At 42.3% G+C, this 17,622-nt stretch overlaps 1 protein-coding gene across 3 annotated transcripts in view; it reads left to right on the top strand.

Moving 5' to 3' along the window:
- Positions 1-17,237, top strand: part of RMND5A (required for meiotic nuclear division 5 homolog A) — a 60,497-nt gene extending 43,260 nt beyond the window's left edge. For 2 of the 3 annotated variants that reach the window (XM_027555495.1, XM_027555497.1), the window contains 5 exons: positions 5,223-5,389; positions 6,207-6,372; positions 8,929-9,031; positions 11,538-11,692; positions 12,538-17,237. In XM_027555495.1, the coding sequence (XP_027411296.1) occupies positions 5,223-5,389; positions 6,207-6,372; positions 8,929-9,031; positions 11,538-11,692; positions 12,538-12,601 (655 nt within the window). In that variant the 3' untranslated portion in view covers positions 12,602-17,237. The remainder of the gene's footprint in view (positions 1-5,222; positions 5,390-6,206; positions 6,373-8,928; positions 9,032-11,537; positions 11,693-12,537) is intronic. The other variant, XM_027555496.1, reaches the window with a different exon arrangement.
- Positions 17,238-17,622: the final 385 nt, after the last annotated feature.

Genomic DNA, 17,622 nt, shown 5'->3' with positions numbered 1-17,622 from the left:
CTATATTTAAAATGGATAACCAACAACGACCTATTGTACAGCACATGGAACTCTGCTCAATGTCATGTGGCAGCCTGGATGGGAGGAGATTTGGGGGAGAATGGATACATGTGTATGTATGGCTGATTCCTTTCACTGTTCATCTGAAATTATCACAGCATTGTTAATCAGCTCTACCCCAGTACAAAATAAAAAGCTCAAAAGGAAAAAAAAAAATGCTGTGAAAGATCGTAGTGGAATGTGCCGTAGGAACTGGCAAGAGGCATTTTTCATTGGAAAAGACTCTGATGCTGGGAAAGATTGAGGGCAGGAGGATGAGATGGTTGGATGGCATCACTGGCTCAGTGGACATGAGTGTGAGCAAACTTGGGGAGATGGAGAGGGACAAGGAAGCCTGGCATGCTGCAGCCCATGGAGTTGGAAAGAGTCAGAGACAACTTAGCAGCTGAACAACACCAACCAGAAACAGAAACCAACCCAGGCCGGCAGGATGGTGGGAGGAGAGAGGGAAGCAGACCAGTGCTGTCAGTTAGTCCTGGAAAAGAACAGCTAGCTTGAAGGTGGAATCTTGTTTTAATTATTTTTGGAATAATAAGGAAATGCTAAACATGGAACGAACAATGGGCCAAGTCCCTTTGGAGGCCTGACAGTGAAGATAACAAACACTTCCCGTTTCTGTATGATAATTGTGTGGACGTGGGTTGCCTCTGACTTCATCACCTAATTAAGTGGTGTTGTTTTGGGGTCTTTTTATGAACGAGGCCCAGAAGGTCTCCTTATTAGCGCTACAGTGAACCAGAACTGTGACATAGGTGACCTTACTGGGTGTCATTTTGTTTGGTTTGCAGTGTTTCTCTAAACCCGGAATGGTTTCACAGCGGGCGGTGCTCTTGTGGTGAACACTGGGAGATTTGGAAGCAGATTTTTTTTTTTTTTTAGAAACTACAGTAAAGCTAATAATTTACCTGAATGTTGACATTTACCTTGCTGCTCATAGTGTGCGTGTGTGTGTGTATTTGTGTGTTAACGTTAGTCGCTCAGTCGTGTCCGACTCTTTGCGCTCCTCTGTCCATAGAATTCTCCTGGAAAGAATACCGGAGTGGGTAGCCATTCCCTTTTCCCGGGGGTCTTCCTGACCCGGGGATCAAACCCCAGTCTCCTGCGTTGCAGGCAGATTCTTTACCATCTGAGCCACCAGGGAACTGGTTATAGTGTAGTGGGTGTTAGTGTTTTAAAAAATGAAAGATCAGAAATCTTCTGCCAGAAGTGCCATGAACCAGAATACAGCACCCATTCCTTTATTAACTGTTTTTTTGTCTTTCGTCGTGTGTCTCCGGAGCTGTGTGGACAAGTAGTTTTTGGTGCCGATTGTAGTTTTGTGCTCTTGTAGTTTCATGTGCCTCATTGTTTTTGGATTTGATGATTTTCAGGTTAATTAAGGTGGTGACTCCCTTCTACCCCTTACTCCTGCTCAGTGAATCAAACACCCACATATTCAGTGTGAACTTCTAGTGGAGAAAACTTCAAAAATTTTTGAAGGGAGTTAGCCGATACATGCTGATTCCCAGAGAGTTGTTTTTAGAAAAATCAAAGTAACACTGAGTATTATATAGAAGTGCCCAAGTAACTTTTAGATTGTCACTTTTTAATTAATGATTTTAGAGAATATTATGCTTATCTATTCAGTAAACACATATTAAGTAGCTGATGATTGTCGATTTGTGCCAGTCTCTGGGCTCACTGCTTTAACTTGCCCCGTCATTTAATGCTCATAACACTATGAGTTGCCCCCATTTTATAGTAAGGAAACGGATGTGAGTGCATTAAGTAACAGATCACCACGATTCACACCACGGAGCCAGCATTTAAATCCATGCATGTTTGGAGAAGGAAATGGCAACCCACTCCAGTAGTCTTGCCTGGGAAATCCCATGGACAGAGGAGCCTGGCAGGCTATAGTCCATGGGTCGCAAAGAGCCGGACACGACTTAACAACTAACAACGACATTTGGCTCTACTGACCTGCTCTGTCTTGTGCCCCTTCAAAGTAGGGGGTGCCGAGCTGAGCAAGGCAGAACCCCTGCCTTAAGAGACCATCCTCCCAAGTGGATTGTGAGAGGTTCGAATAAAAAACATCTAGAGTTCAGTGGACGAAGAGATTATTAGGAAACTTACAGAAAATGTGGTAATTGTGCCTGGGCCTTGAATTTTTCAGGCTCTATTCTCTATTCTGTTCTCAGCTACTCAGTTTGTTCCATTGTGCTTTTGTAGAAATACACCTGCTCCCTACACTGGGAGAAGGGACCATGGCTTCTCATTTCATGGAAGGAACAAGCGTTCTTGCCAAACCAGCTCTGCTCCACCTAAACTCGGCACTGCTGATGGTGATGCAGGTTGCTGCATCAGGTTGTCTGAATATGTTTGCATGTTTTTCTTGGCGTGCACTTCTCTCTACCTCCATTCTGTTCTCAGCAGCCCTCTTAATTTCCTCCTTTGATTCTTCACACCACATCACAAATGCCTCCAGCTCACCCTATTGGCCCGCCACTGTGTTTTCTCCTTCCCTATGATGCATAACCTGCCCTCTGGGTTTTTCAGCCTCCGCTCCTCCCAGAAAGAAGAATGGATGGGGCAGAGACCTCAGTGGTGGTAGACCCAGTTCCTCAAACTTCTCTGTTCTTTGTACCACTCCGGGCCATCTTTGTCTTTATAAAGTAACCTCTTGCCTCCGAAATCCTTATTTTTTTTCTCTCCTATTTCTTTTCTCTACCGAACCTATGGGCAATTCTCACTGCACAATTCCCAGTATGCCCAAATTTCACAGTTTAGTGAGATAACACGAGTTCCTTAGCAACACAGTTCAGATTTCAGTCACCATGGTATATTGCGAGTAGGTACATAAAATACAAACTTCTCTGCCAGCTTTTCAGTCGTGGATCACAACATAAATAACAGATGTGCAGCATGGTCACGGCCAGTCACGTCACTGCTCTTTAGTCTCTTGGTGCTTGGTCACAGCATATCTGTTACTCAGTTCACCCTCAGACAGCAAGTGTGTGGCTCTATTGCCTCCTCAACTCCTGGTAATAAGCCCACGTGACATATTACAGAAAGGGATCATTGAAAGACAGGCTTGGACAACAAAGATGAATTACTAGAGGTGAAATTGAATGCATTGAGGATGATTTGAAAATGATGACAGCAAGGGAAAGCTGGGATGAGAGCTAGACTTACAGGAAGCTGTGGTATGAGGCATATTGAAAAGTCCTATGGGGACTTCCCTGGTGGTGCAGTGGCTAATATTCCATGCTTCCAGTGCAAGGGACCTGGGTTCAGTCCCTGGTCAGGGCACTTGATCCCACATCCAGCAACTAAAGATCCTGCATGCCACAACTAAGATCCGGTACAGCCAAATAAATAAATATTAAAGTCCTATGAATGTAAAAACCAAGTTGAAGTTGCTTCAACACCTTTTAATGTAAGTTGCACTAGGAACAGAAAGCTGCTTGTGGTTTAAATGATGGAGCATTTACTTCTACTTTGGATTGAAGACTGTAAAAACAAACAAACAAAAACCCATAAAACCTTGCCATTCTGGGGACTTCCCTGGTGGTCTAGTGGTTAAGAATCTGCCTTGGTGTTACAATTGGACTGCATTAACCTTAGTGCCAGTTAAGGATCCAAGGCTTACTTAAATTTAAGTAAATATTTCCAAGATCCAAGTGATTACTATTTTTAAAAATTACTTTGATTTTGAGGTCAGAGGAGCTTCATGATTAGACTCTAAGATGAGGCTGCATCAGCAGATTGATTAGAGTATTGATATATGGATTTGCAGTCCTTTGGGGAAGGATAGGATCCAGTGAGGGCTTCTCTGGTGGCTCAGACGTAAAGAATCTTCCTGCAATGCAGGAGACCTGGGTTCCATCCCTGGGTGGGGAAGATGCTCTGGAGAAAGGGATGGCTACTCACTCCAGTATTCTTACCTGGGAAATCCCATGGACAGAGGAGTCTGGAGGGCTATAGTCCAGTAGGTCGAAGAGAGTCGGACGTGACTGAGCAACAAGCACACATACAGGATCCAGTGAAAGTGCTGTCTGTGAAGTCTAATGCCAGTCAACTGATTCATTACAAGTAACTTGAAACATTTTACTCTCGTATTGGGTTGACCCATAAGTTCATTTGAGATTTCCGTAGCATCTTAATGGAAACACCCGAACAAACATATTGGCCAACTCAATAGTAGAGTAGCTCAGTTTAGATTCTGAGGGTCCTTGGTGAATTGGGTTAAATGGGGAATGTCTAACTGAAGATCAGATTAGAGAAGAATGTGATACTTGACATCTTCTACATGTCAATATGTTTAGAGAAATAAAGCAGTGTTTCTTACCACTTGCTTGCAAATTTGATTTTAACAGCTGGCTGATAGACTTTTCTGCTTTAGCGCTCACCTTTAACTGGTAGTCCCGGCTCAAGATAGTAATTCCAACTTTCTGTACTACAGAGGCTGATGTCACTGAACTTTGGATCATTCAGAACTGCTGTATTGTTCCTTCTCTTATTAGCAGTGTTGGTACAGACCTTTCTGGCACTGAACACACTACATGGTATTTTTATAGCTTTATCTGCCTGATTAGATCAAAAGCATCTTGAGGGTAAATACCTGTGTTTACTATTTTTAATCTAAAAGCAAGTAGCACAGAATCTTGCAGCAGTGCAATGTCGTGTTAGTTTCTGCTGTTCAGCAAAGTGAACCAACTATATGTATACACATATCCCCTCTTTTTTGGGTTTCCTTTTCATTGAAAATTTAAACATAGATGATTCTCCTTCAGAATCTTCTGATACATTTATAAACATAACAGTTTTAACAGGACGAGTAGTGGATCTAGGCAGCCGGTAGTGAATCTCATGAGTGACGTCGGCTTCAACGTGTGGCCTTGTACAGTTCCAAATATGTCAGAATCGATCTTGTCTTGATGTAAAACCTTATTAAATAGTAATTGTCATCTAATTTAATGTTTTTCTTTCTTTCACTGGCTGCAGAGCATCTTTTGGTATAGTTTATTTTCTTTACAAAGCCTCTGGTCCTAAGGGTTGATGTTACCACCAACTTCCACAAGATGGCAGACTAAACACACTTCTGTTAGGTTTCAAACCACTTTTAACATACATGCCTGTGCTTTTTATTACTGTTGAATCATTTTTTGCTTTTTCTTCAGATGGGCAGTATCAAACCGAGAAATGCTCATAGCCCAAAACAGCTCCTTGGAATTTAAGCTACACAGACTCTATTTTATTAGCTTGTTAATGGGTGGAACTACAAATCAGCGAGAGGCATTGCAGTATGCTAAAAATTTTCAGCCATTTGCTCTAAATCATCAAAAAGGTGAGTCTAGAGTCTGAGGGTTTTAATGGTTGAAACAGGGCTAAAGCTGCCACTGGAATTTGTTTGTCTTAAGTAGATGTAACATGTATTTGCTAAGAAACTGAAACAATTGTAGATGATAATCACTTAATTAAAAAGCTCTTGACTGGCTCTAGAACAGAAGTAAAATACTAAAGCCTCTTGATTGAGGGAATTCCCCGAAAGTCCAGTGGTTAGGACTCTGTGCTCTCACTGCCAAGGGCCCCAGGTTCAATCCTAGTTGGGAAACTAAGATTCTACAAGCCATGCGGCAAGGCTTAAAAACAGAAAGTCTCTTAATTGAAAAGCCAGAAAGAAACCTTACATTTTGGAGGATGCTGTTAAACTAAGAGGAAATAAGGTGTGTTCTTGCTCCACCGCTCGCCCCGCCACCTCCTGTGCTGCTGTTGTCACACAGCCAGACGTCTGAAGGCGCACCAGGGTGGCAGCACTGAGCCCCAGGGATCAGTGTGGGGCTGGCTGGTTTCACAGCCAAAGATGGTAATGGCCCCACTTACGACACAGTGGTTACTCCTCCAGATAATGGTAATCACACTGTGCTGTAAGAATAAAATAATTATACATTCAATATTTAGTGCTTTCCTTTTCTTGTTTTCCTCTGCGCTGCTTCTTTAAAAGACAGCAAGCTTAAGGACCAGAATTTTAAAAGACATTGTTAATAAGTTATTTTTATGCTGTGTCCACTGGGGAAATTCTTGCCTTTTTCAGTGTATAATTTGCAAACTCTTGTTTCAAGTGTGAGCATCCACACCTCCAAATTGCTGCTGCTTCTGTTTAGACATTCAGGTCTTGATGGGGAGCCTCGTGTACCTGAGACAAGGGATTGAGAACTCACCGTATGTTCACCTGCTTGACGCAAACCAGTGGGCTGACATCTGTGACATCTTCACCCGGGATGCCTGTGCCCTCCTGGGGCTCTCCGTGGAGTCCCCACTCAGTGTCAGGTATGCACACTGTCCGGTCTAGTTTTTGTTTATTTTTGAGGGTTCGCTGTGCGCTATAGTTGGTTCTCGTTTGTTAACTATTTTTACGTAGTAGCATGTATATGTTGATCCCAGTCCATCCCATCCCCCCCTTCCCCCCTTATCCCCCTTATCCATAAGTTTGGTCTCTACACCTGTGACTCTTATTTGGAAATACTTTGCAGATAAGCTCATCTCTACCATTTTTCTAGATTCCACATGTGTACGTTATATACATAGTATATATTATATATAATTACATATATATGTTATAAATTATATATAATATATATAAATAATATACATTATATATATCATCCATTATATATACAATATTTGTTTTTCTGACTTGCTTAATTCACTCTGTGTGACAGTCTTTAGGTCCATCTGTGTCTCTGCAGATAGCACAATTTTGTGCTTTTTAATAGCTGAGTACTATTCTATTGTATATACGTGTCCTGTCTCTTTTTGAAACGTTCATCACATTGATCAGTTCTGCTTAATTTGTGGTCTGGTTCTTGATGTTTAAAGCTGAGAGAACGTTTGTCTTTCTCAAGAAGAGTATAGTTGGTATTTCAGGAGATCATCACACTTGGCGACAGTTTTAGAGGAGCAGTTAGCAGAGTGTGATCCTTTGAGTCTGTGATCCTTTGGGGGTCTCTGAGAGCCTTTCCCACTTTGTTCACATGGTGGGTTCAGTAAACTCCATGTTTGAATTATGAGCTCAAGGACTAGTTGCTTTTTCCTGGAACACAGTTTTTACTTGAAAATCCACTGAAACACTACAGTTACTCACACTCAGCCTTTTGGCAGACATCTATTCAGATGAATGAAGTAGGCCTCTCATGTCAGGGAAAGCAACTGGTGGTGTCTTTTGCCACAGTGATGGAATTTTTAAGCTAAAATAGAAATTTGGGGAAACTTGAACCCAGCATTGTGAGCTTGACAGCTTCCCAGTGCTTAAAGACATTTCCGATGAAATTGGTGGTGATAATAATTTTAATTTTTCGATGTATAATAAAACGTGCTAGCTCTTAGAAGAGCAGTATGATCTTACAAAATCACGCATGAGTCAAGGATTCATTCAGAGTTCAAGACCACTGGGTTTTAGTAGAGCAGAGTACAAAAAATACTCGACGTAACAGCAAGGATTCAGATTCCACTTTGCAGCTCACCTTTTTAACAGACTGCTACTTTGTGGTGTTTCAGTGAGACATTAAAGAAGAAGATCCACAATTATATGAAAAGGCAATTAAAGTGCTACATATCTGTGTGAGGCTGGATTTTTTTTCCACTTCAACGGAAAGAATACATTGCAACAGACAATGCAGAGGAGGGTATAAGAATCCAGTTGTCTTCTGTTAAACTGGAGGTTAGAAAGATATGCAAAAACAGAGAACAGTGCTGCTCTTCTCACAAGGTTATTTTTGGCTTGGAAAATATAGTTATTTTTTGTGAGAGTGTTATCTATCACATGTAATATATTTATTATTTTCAACATTTAAATTTTAAACATTTCCCAATTTTACTTTGTAATACAATAAATAATGATGGAACCCACAAAACCAAACACCCTTTGAGATCCTTAATGTTTCAGCCTGTAAAGCATTCCTGAGATCAAAAGGTTTAAGAACCTGTTTCAAGAACTGACTCTTGCAGCTCTTCGATTCGTTTGATTCCTCTAGTGTTTTGAATCCCTGCTCTGTCCAGGCATTGTGTGGGACACAGAGATGAATCGGGGCAGCCTGTGTTCACAGGGGTCAGAGTCCTACGTAGGAGACAGTGCAGTTCACTTTAACATGCTGTGGGGCTGCAGGGTCGGGTTCCCTGGGACAGACTTGAAGTGGGGGGAGACAGACGTGCAGGAGGTTTACTGGGATCACCGCCTGCAGGGAGCGAGAGCAGCAGGATCAGGCTGAACTCTGAACTCTGTCACCAGAGGCCTCAGCCCACCCCTGCGGCACTCTGAGCTGCAGTGGCCGGTAGGGTCATCCCAGTTGGGACAACTTCTGTGTGATCAGGCGGAGCTGTTTTAGAATGTGACCCTGGTCAGGTCGCTTCCTTCAGGTGAGGGCAGTCTTGAAGAGGGACTCAGCAGAGAGTTGACTGGACTCAGCAGAAAGTTGACCGCCAGCACTTGTAAATCTGAGAAGTGTGTACTTTCTGCCCTGGCTCTCCAGGGTGATCCAGGTCTGGAAGGGGCTGTGCAAGGAAACGTTTCAGAGTGTCATTAATGCTAAGAATTCTGTGTGGGGGGCCACAGTTCCTGAGGCACTAGCCTGCTGTTTCCCCTTTGCCTGGCAAAGAAATCCACTCTCCTTCTCCTACGCTTGAAAGAAAAAAAAGAATGTGCATGTGTGGACATGTGCACACATGTATGTGCGCACACACTACTTCAGCAAAACAGATGGCTTTATCATACCTAGAATCCAATGGGACCCTCTGCACACAGCATGCAGGCTGGAGGAATTGGTGTTGCCTGGGACCAAGCTTTCTGCCACCTGGTCTGGCTTTAACATTTCCTTTTCTGCCCTCCAGTTTCTCAGCAGGTTGTGTGGCGCTGCCAGCTTTAATTAACATCAAAGCTGTGATCGAACAGAGGCAGTGTACTGGCGTTTGGAACCAGAAAGATGAATTACCTGTGAGTGCCATTTCCTATTGGTTATTACCTCTCCCATCAAGAGAAGAACGTGGATGCGATGGATTTTAAATGCTTATTTTGCCTTTTAATCAGGAAATTTTATTGTAGCCATTTGACAGGGATTCTTTTATCTGTACGGAGACATGATTAAACAGTAAAAGCAGGGTAGGTAGTAGTGTTAGCCACTCAGTCGTGTCTGACTCTTTGTGACTCCGTGGACTGTAGCCTGCCAAGCTCCTCTGTCTATGGAATTCTCCAGGCAAGAATACTGGAGAGGGTTGCCATTCCCTTCTCTGGGGGATCTTCCCCACCCAGAGTTCGAATCCTAGTCTCCTGTATTGCAGGCAGATTCTTTACTATCTGAGCCATAGGTACATTTTGGAGGCATTGGAGTTTTCTTACCATTTTGATTTATAGCAGCAGCGACAGCTAGTGAAGGAATAGGTCAGAAGGGGGAAGGGTGGATATACTGAGGCATGAGCGGTGTTCTAAGTGCTGTCGACTTCAAAAAAATGTATGAGAGTTGTGAGTTAAGTTTAATTGGAGACAGAATGAGGACCACAGCCTAGGAGACAGCACCTTAGATAGATATGAGGAGATGCAAGGATTGGGCTCAGAATATCAGTTTCTGAAAATACTTGACTATCTGAAGACGTGTTGCACCAGTTTTCCTGGAGCACAGAGTGCCTCACTCCTGTGCTCCACCCTGTACTACCTTTCAGGGTGTCTGGAAGGTCAGCATCTACTCTAGTCACTTGCCAGCTCTCTCTCTCCTCAGAGTGGTAGTTTGTCCATCTCTAAAATGGGACCATCCTTCTCTTTATGGGGCTGTTAAAGGCTAGATAGAGATAACAGAGGAATGCTTAGAATAATATGGAACACACAGTAGGTAGTTAGGTTTTGTTGCCATAGGAGTTATGACATGGAAGCATAACATAGGTCATCGTGTGTGTGTGTGTGTATGTGTGTGTGTGTGTGTGTGTGTGTGTGTTTGTGTTTTTCCACCAGGCCTCTGACAGTAGGCACTGGATCTTTGACAGGAATTCTCATTCCTGCCTGACCTGGTCACGGATCCCAAAGGCCAAAAATATGTATTTAGCTTTTCGCTTTTCTCCTACCACCTCTGTGTACAGGTTTATCTGCAGTTCCCTTGTAATTCCAGCTGATAACTGTCAGTTGGTTGCCCCACTTCTCAGAGACCAGTTCTGATGAAAGGCACAGGTGCACGCCCAGTCCTGAGTGTGGTCAGGACACAAGCAGTGCCCCGCGTGGCAGCTGCTCGTTGAAACGAGTGAGAAGAACTCGAGCCTCCCCTCGCTTTGCTGAGGCAGGTGCCTCTGAAAACCTGGCACTTTCCCAGTTGTATTGTCAGTGTCTGGCGCTTGCACCCTAGAACAGAGCGCACCGAAATCTGAATTCACCCGGCGCCTGTGTGTCAAAATAAAGCAGTTGGGGGTTGGGGAGAATGATCTGGTTATTTTATCTCGGGATCATTGTTACACTCTGCCAACTTTCTTGGAAGAATCTGGGCAAGATAGACTTTTCTGTTGATAGCCATTTGAGATTTAGAAGAAGAGAAAACAGAAGGAACTGCTGTTTATGAAGCCTCTGTCCCATGCTAACCACTATGCTACGGCGATCTCATAGCTTTTGTTCTGCTCACTGCAGAGAGAGCGAGCCGGTAGAGTGCTGTGGGCGCAGATGGATGGGGTGTGAACTCTCCGGCTGAAATTTAGTTTGAAGCCCTTGTTTCAGGTGGTTTCTCTGGAAGTTGCATACAGAACACGGGAAACCCAGATCTAAAGCCCACACAGCAATAAGCAATATTTAGTCTGCCTTTAATGAATTAGCACACTGAATTGTATCAGTGTGTTGTGAAAACCATCAGCATTTCTGGTGAGTTTATTTATTTGGCCATGCCATGCAGCGTGTGGGATCTTAGTTCACTGACCAAGGATCAAACCCCTGCCCTGGCAGTGGAGGCACGAGCTCTAAACACTGGACTGCCAGGGAAGTCCCTTGGTGTCTCTTTCGTACATCTTGATGAGTCCTTCAGGTGAGGGCAGTCTTGAAGAGGGACTCAGCAGAGAGTTTACTGGACTCAGCAGAAAGTTGACTGCCAGCACTTGTAAATCTGAGAAGTGTGTACTTTCTGCCCTGGCTCTCCAGGGTGATCCAGGTCTGGAAGGGGCTTTCCAAGGAAACGTTTCAGAGTGTTAAGAGTGTTTGACTTCCAGAGTATTGCCTTGCCCTTGACCTTTGCTTTCAGGCATTAGAATTTGGTTTGCTATATCGTGTTATAAATAATTTTGAAGGTTGATTTAGAATGATGAGGTAATACTTTGAGTCCCTAAGACTGTCCATCTTTGAGTTAGTTTAGAAGGGTGCTGTAAAAAGTTACCTTCGTATGAGCAGGTTTGATGAATGTTCTTTGCTGCAGAGTGCATACTGGCATGTGGATGGTTTCCTGAAATATAACTTGAGTCCTTTACCTTTTTAAAAACAGATTGAAGTGGACCTTGGTAAAAAGTGCTGGTATCACTCAATATTTGCCTGTCCTATTCTTCGTCAGCAAACAACAGATAACAATCCACCCATGAAATTGGTCTGTGGTCATATTATATCAAGAGATGCCCTGAATAAAATGTTTAATGGTAGCAAGTAAGTGTCTTGACTTTTTAAATGTTAGTAATATATATATGTGGAACTTGTTGGGACAATAAATAATAAGGATAAGTAAACATAGCTAGAGTTTAGAAATATATAGATTTACTTATTTAGTGCGTGGTATGTGATCTTTTCTCAATCTAAAGACTGAGAAATTTGTTCAAGAATTTATTAATTAGATTTAAAAAAACAGTTTCGAAACTCTATTTCTAGCATAGGCAGCTAAAGAATTTCTCATTGGAGTTCATTTCAGACCCTTTACAGCGAAGCCTTTTCTTTGAAGAAAAGGCCCTGAAGCTGTTTGTGTCCTTCTTAGCAGCCGAGTGCAGGTGGATGGCAACTTGGTTCAGACCATGCTGGTTTCTGATGCCACCACAGCATGTCGTGTGCCACCACGTGCATGTAGGCCACTCTGGGTTGGCTGTGTGCCGTGTAGGCCTAGCAGCTGGCATCAGTTTTGCTGCATGTATGTGGATTGTGACACCAGTACATCTGAAAGTCATTCTGAGATAGGTGCAAGCTAAACCTTGGAGGAAAAAAAAAAATTGAATTTGCTTCTGAAACCCCAAAAGCAATTTTCACAGCAGTTGTCTTTGTTTTCAAAATACTTTTCACTGATTGCCACTGAAGAAGAGCCTTGCAATTTAGGGTCTGGTTTGGATGGTGTTTATTTTTAACTCTTCAAAGCATAGCTGTTCTATTCAGGGAGAGCACAGTTATGTGCACAAACAAGCATATCTGTGAGTGTGATTGTTACAAGATACTCTGTAACTAGATAAAAATTGAATGCTCAGTGCTGATCCTGTTTCTTGATTCAATGTTTTCTTTCTTGTCTTTAGATTAAAATGTCCATATTGTCCAATGGAACAAAGTCCAGGAGATGCCAAACAAATATTTTTCTGAAGAAATAACGTTAGTTTGCAATTTGTAAGTGAAACTGAATCGAGGGTGCATTTCAGAAGAGAACGTTCCATTTAATGCAGCTAACCAAGGACTCCCATGTTTCTATAAGCTAACGCTCCAGAAACTTTGCCAACATCTTAGTGTGTACACACAGTGGGGAGTGCTCCAGTTGGATATTATCATAGGGCTTTATTATATTCTTGGTCTTCATTTCTGATCAAGTAAATACACCAGCAGTTGTCATTCAATGCAGGTTTTTGTACTTAATTATATGGTGATTTTTTTACTTTTTAAGAGCAGAAACAGAAATTTACCTTCCTGCCATGTGTTTAATAGTTCTCCTGCTTTTACTTTTGTCATTCTCCTGATAACTGTAAGCCTTGAGAATGTTTGTGAAGAAGTTTTATTTCCTGTTATGTAACATAATTCAATGAAAATCCTTCAGAAAAAAAGTTTGATAAAATGAATTGTGGTTATGAAACTCATCTGCAGGGTTTTGTTTTTGTTTTGCTTAAGGAAGAAAGCTGTGATAAATTGCGAATTTGCTTTCTGATATTTTCCTCTGCTCCAGCTCTCACTGAGAAGTCAGCAGACCTGCACCTGAGCTCTGCTGGTGGCCCCAGCAGGCTGCCTGTTGCAAAATTCCATAATGAATTTATTAGCAGGTCGGCGTGACCAGTCTTCCACTAGAACACAGTGGAAGCAGTACTATTGTTTCTTTGCTTTTATTGCCAAGAGATGCTTGTTTTAAGAGTGTGTTCAATAAAACAGAATTTTAATGTTAGAAGTGTTAAGTTGACATTTGCTCTCTTGGTCTTGGTAGCCCTCTTCTCTGAAATCTGCCTTCAGGACTTGGCTGTGTATATTGCATTTGTATATCATTGCAGACACAGTGTTGTGCATGTGTGTGTACATATATATACATGTGCACCAGCATCAAACATTGTGTATCTGGAAGGGAAGAAGCATGTTCCAGTCCTCAGATGCAGTTATCAGACTCATCACTTTCAGTCCTTAAAGTTAGAAGTTAGCAAATTTTCTGTAGCACAGAATGTTTATTGCTGTTTTTTTTGTATTTGAATAGCATCCTGTTCAATGCCTCTCTTCTGCAAAACGTATCATCTCATTGACTGTGAATCTGTATATTATTCTGATGGATACAGATAATGATCGTTTCTCTTGTGAGGTATCTTCATTTAATGCACTGTCCGGAAATAGCCATGCGTGAGAGTCTTTCTCTGTATGATGAACTACAAGGAAAAGACGTCTGTGGACGCAATTCTGACTTAAACCCATGAAGTTACTTCATTTTGAGAATGTCATATGGAAATCACCAAATACTTTGCAACTCTATATCATCTAACTCAGAACTGACTATCAATATAGGAAAACTTCCACGAGAAAATGAAGAAAGGAGACGACACGGAAGCAAAGAGAAACGTGACGCTTCACATTTTAAACTGCAGACTGACTTCGTTTGCGCGGGCGGGGAGGAGGGTGATACCGGATTTGGTGCTCAGTTATTGGAAACTGGCAGCATTTGCTGTCATATATACCAGCCTGGATGGTTCATCCCGAAATGTTTACCAGGGAGAGCTGGGATCTGTTTGTAAATGAAGGGGACTGCTTGGTTGCTGTGTGTGGTCAGGCTGACGGTGAGGGTTGTTACTGTATGCTGCGGGGCTGAGCCAGGACTTGATTGGCCTGCTCAGTGCTCGCTTTGCCCGACTTCCTGCTTTGGCCAACTTCCGGCTCAACTCCACAGCTCTCCTGTTGGAACCCTCTGTCTGGTAAAGCAGTGAAGGAAGAGAGCGGAGAGTAGCTCCTCGGACTCCAGGAGAAGGTAGAGAACTCCAGGCAACACGTGGGCCGAGGATATAAAAGTGATTTATCTTTTTTCTTTCAGTTAAACCCAGAGTGTCTTTTTTATTTTTATTTTTTTTTTTACCTTTTGCTCACTAGGCCAGATTTAGTTTTAGTTACAACTTATTCTCAACTTTCCACCTCGAACACCCACACAATATTGAGGCTTTGTGTAAGGTTCCTACATTACTGACATTGCTCTGGAGGCCAGTGGTTTGTGTTTTTGACAGCCAGACCCCACAGCAGCTGGCTTAGGCCCCTTTCAAGAAGAGAAGCCAGAAAAAGCTCTGCTTTGTCCCTCTCGCAGTGTTGGCAGCCCCATTGACAGTTTGCTGTGCAGCTCGTGAAACTTTAGAATATGCTTTAATGGAAGCATCTGATTTTGCATTTGCCCATGCAGGGTCCTTGTGGTTCCCACTGGGCAGGGTTAGGGCCAAAAATTTGAAACTGTTGATCTGATAATTTAACATGCAAATGATGTCTTGTGTCCTTCTATAATTAAACATACGGACTTAAAATTCACTGGTGACTAAATGTGAAGGAAAGAGGTGGATTTGAAGAGACCAGAGCTTAACCAAAGATACGGAAATGCAGCATGCTGCCCTTTCAACTCTAGAAACACCTTCCCCAATGGTGTCAGGACCAGGTCGTCACTGAGACTGTCAGTGCAGTCATTGCACTCTGCTTTCTCTTGAAAAAGGTTGTGATAGAGCCAAGGTTTTTACAGTCAGATTAATGATAACAGTGTGCATTTAAAACAGAATCTGAGTGATTTCTTAAATCTCTTGGAAACTATTTCCATTTCCCAGGCTCCGACAGAGGCCATGGAACTATGCTAAACCAATAAAACCTTATCAGATCCTTACATTCTGATTTAGAGCCACTGTGCTTTCAAGTACACACTCAAGTGCGGTGGCAAAAGTTGTCTTTTGATCTTTTTTCTCCTTTGTGCAGTCATCACTGATGCCATTTCTGTCATTTTAGTGGTGATTTTATGATACTTCTAATACATAAATGAACGGGTATTGGTGCCTCTTGATTTTTAAAATTTTGAAGAGAAGAGCCACCTCATATTCATAGGGTGTATGAGTATCTTGTGAGTGTATGAGCATTTGATTGAACCTAAGAAAGTGATGAAGCAAATCTTACTGATTTTTCTGTAGCAGCTGATGTATACGGACACACTAAAACCCACATCTCATTATGTGGGGAATGAAGATCCTTTTTTTTCTCTCCAAGTAGTCCCACGGGTTATGCAGTTTAAGTTCAGTATATTGTATGCTGTGAGTTATTTTCCACCTCGGTGATTTCACCCTCTGGGACAGTAGATTTTGCAAAAACCAAGAACTCTTGGTTTATCTGCACAAGGCAAGCTGCTGGTAGACATTAACCCTCCGGTTTTCCAGCTCAATCTCTGATTAAGTGGATTGACAGGCTGGCCAGTCTGCTTAGTCAGCTGACTCAGGTTAATTTCAGGGAAGGCATGGAGGCATGTTTGGTTAACTTCATCGCTAGGCTGTGTAAGGTGAAGACACAAACCAAATATCTTTCATTACTTATCTCTACTTGCATCATCTTTGGGAACACTAGAATGCTGTGGTCTTGAGGGAATGTTATTAGCAAAGAACACGCAGAAGAATTGGTGCTTTGTAAGGCCGTCCAGTGAGGGCAGGCGTTTTGCGGCACAGTGGTGTTTACCATAAACAGGTACAAACTTCACAAACTGTGCTTATTGAAGGAGAATGGAATAGATACCAAAAATAGAATGACAAATGTATTTTAATTGCAGATGAGGCAATTAGTTTTAGGGCAGGTTTTTCTGCTGTTGATTTTACTTCAAGACATACGGAGAGAAAACTGTGTCGTTTTCAAGACATTTCCCTCTACAGTTTTAAACTGTAGTGAGCATATGCTTCGTTTACTTCCAAAGAGGCAGAAACAGCTGGAATTGGCTTATAGCACATGCTTTGTTTGATGTTATGGGTGATGACCTACACTCTTATTTTAGCAGTCACTTAATGTTCTCCAGCAAGGCAGATGTGGGGTTCACTAGGACTTAGTGCCTGATGTTTTTCTTTTGGGAAGGGGTGGGAGTGAATGTGTCGGGGATGGGAGGGTAGCAGGAGAAGAAACGGGAGAATGAGTGAGTGTGCATGTGTCTGAAGTTCACCATTTGCCCCCACCTGTGTCTCGCTGAACAGGTATTTAATGTATTTTGCTCCTGACTGCAGTGTGCATGTATTTTTTTCCCCTCCTCCATGTTTTCTAAACCTACACTTAAAAAGATTCATCAGATCATCTTTTTCAGATGGCTCAGGATTGCATTTCTTTTGCTTACCCTGTGCTCTTGGGTTCTATAGTATTTCTATAATTATGTAACAATAGTGTTGCACTGTAATCTATCATATAGAGCTATATGTATGGAAAATTTTGATCATTTTTTTTTTAAGAAATGTATTCTGTTTGCAAAGGCACAATAAAGTTGCATCTTATAGACTATAGGCAATAAAGCTAACAATAAACCTTATTTAACACGAACCATATTCACATTCTCTGTTCATTTGATTTTGAGAAAAAGTCGAGCGTATCTGGTAGTTTCAGGGATCTCATTTTAACTTAAAAGGTTCTGATATATTTAATTTATAAATTTCAGACATATAATAGAGTTTTGGGAAACTATAAGAAATGCTTTGTTAATGTGTGTATTCCTATGTAAAACACATGGCTTCTCCTGTGTATATTTTTCAAAATTAAAGAAATGCACATTTGAAAAGTGTTTTGTGGAACCAGTCTGTATAAATGTGACAGGTGCCAGAGGCAGGAGGGAGGGAGGGAGCATGGAGGTGAGAGAGCATTGCTGTCTGCCTCTGCTGAGGGTCTGCATGTAAACAGTTTAAGAAAATATCTTTGTCACCATCTCATCCTTTTCCTGTTGCTACCAGCAGTGTGAGAGGACGTGTTGGCTGGGCACCGTCCCCAACTTCTAGAGAAGGGGGATTGGGTTGATAATTATAGGTTCCTGCCCCTCATGCTCATGCTGTGGGTGCCTGGGACCCCCTGACCAAGCAGACAGTGGGAAGATGCACCCAGAAATAGCTGCTGGTGGGGGAGGGTGTCTACACCCAGCTTTGCCAAGGAGGAACAGAGGACGCATTGTC

Source organism: Bos indicus x Bos taurus, chromosome 11 (assembly GCF_003369695.1).
Source record: "Bos indicus x Bos taurus breed Angus x Brahman F1 hybrid chromosome 11, Bos_hybrid_MaternalHap_v2.0, whole genome shotgun sequence".
Classification (NCBI taxonomy): Eukaryota; Metazoa; Chordata; class Mammalia; order Artiodactyla; family Bovidae; genus Bos; species Bos indicus x Bos taurus.
This window is presented reverse-complemented; position numbering and strand designations above follow the sequence as displayed.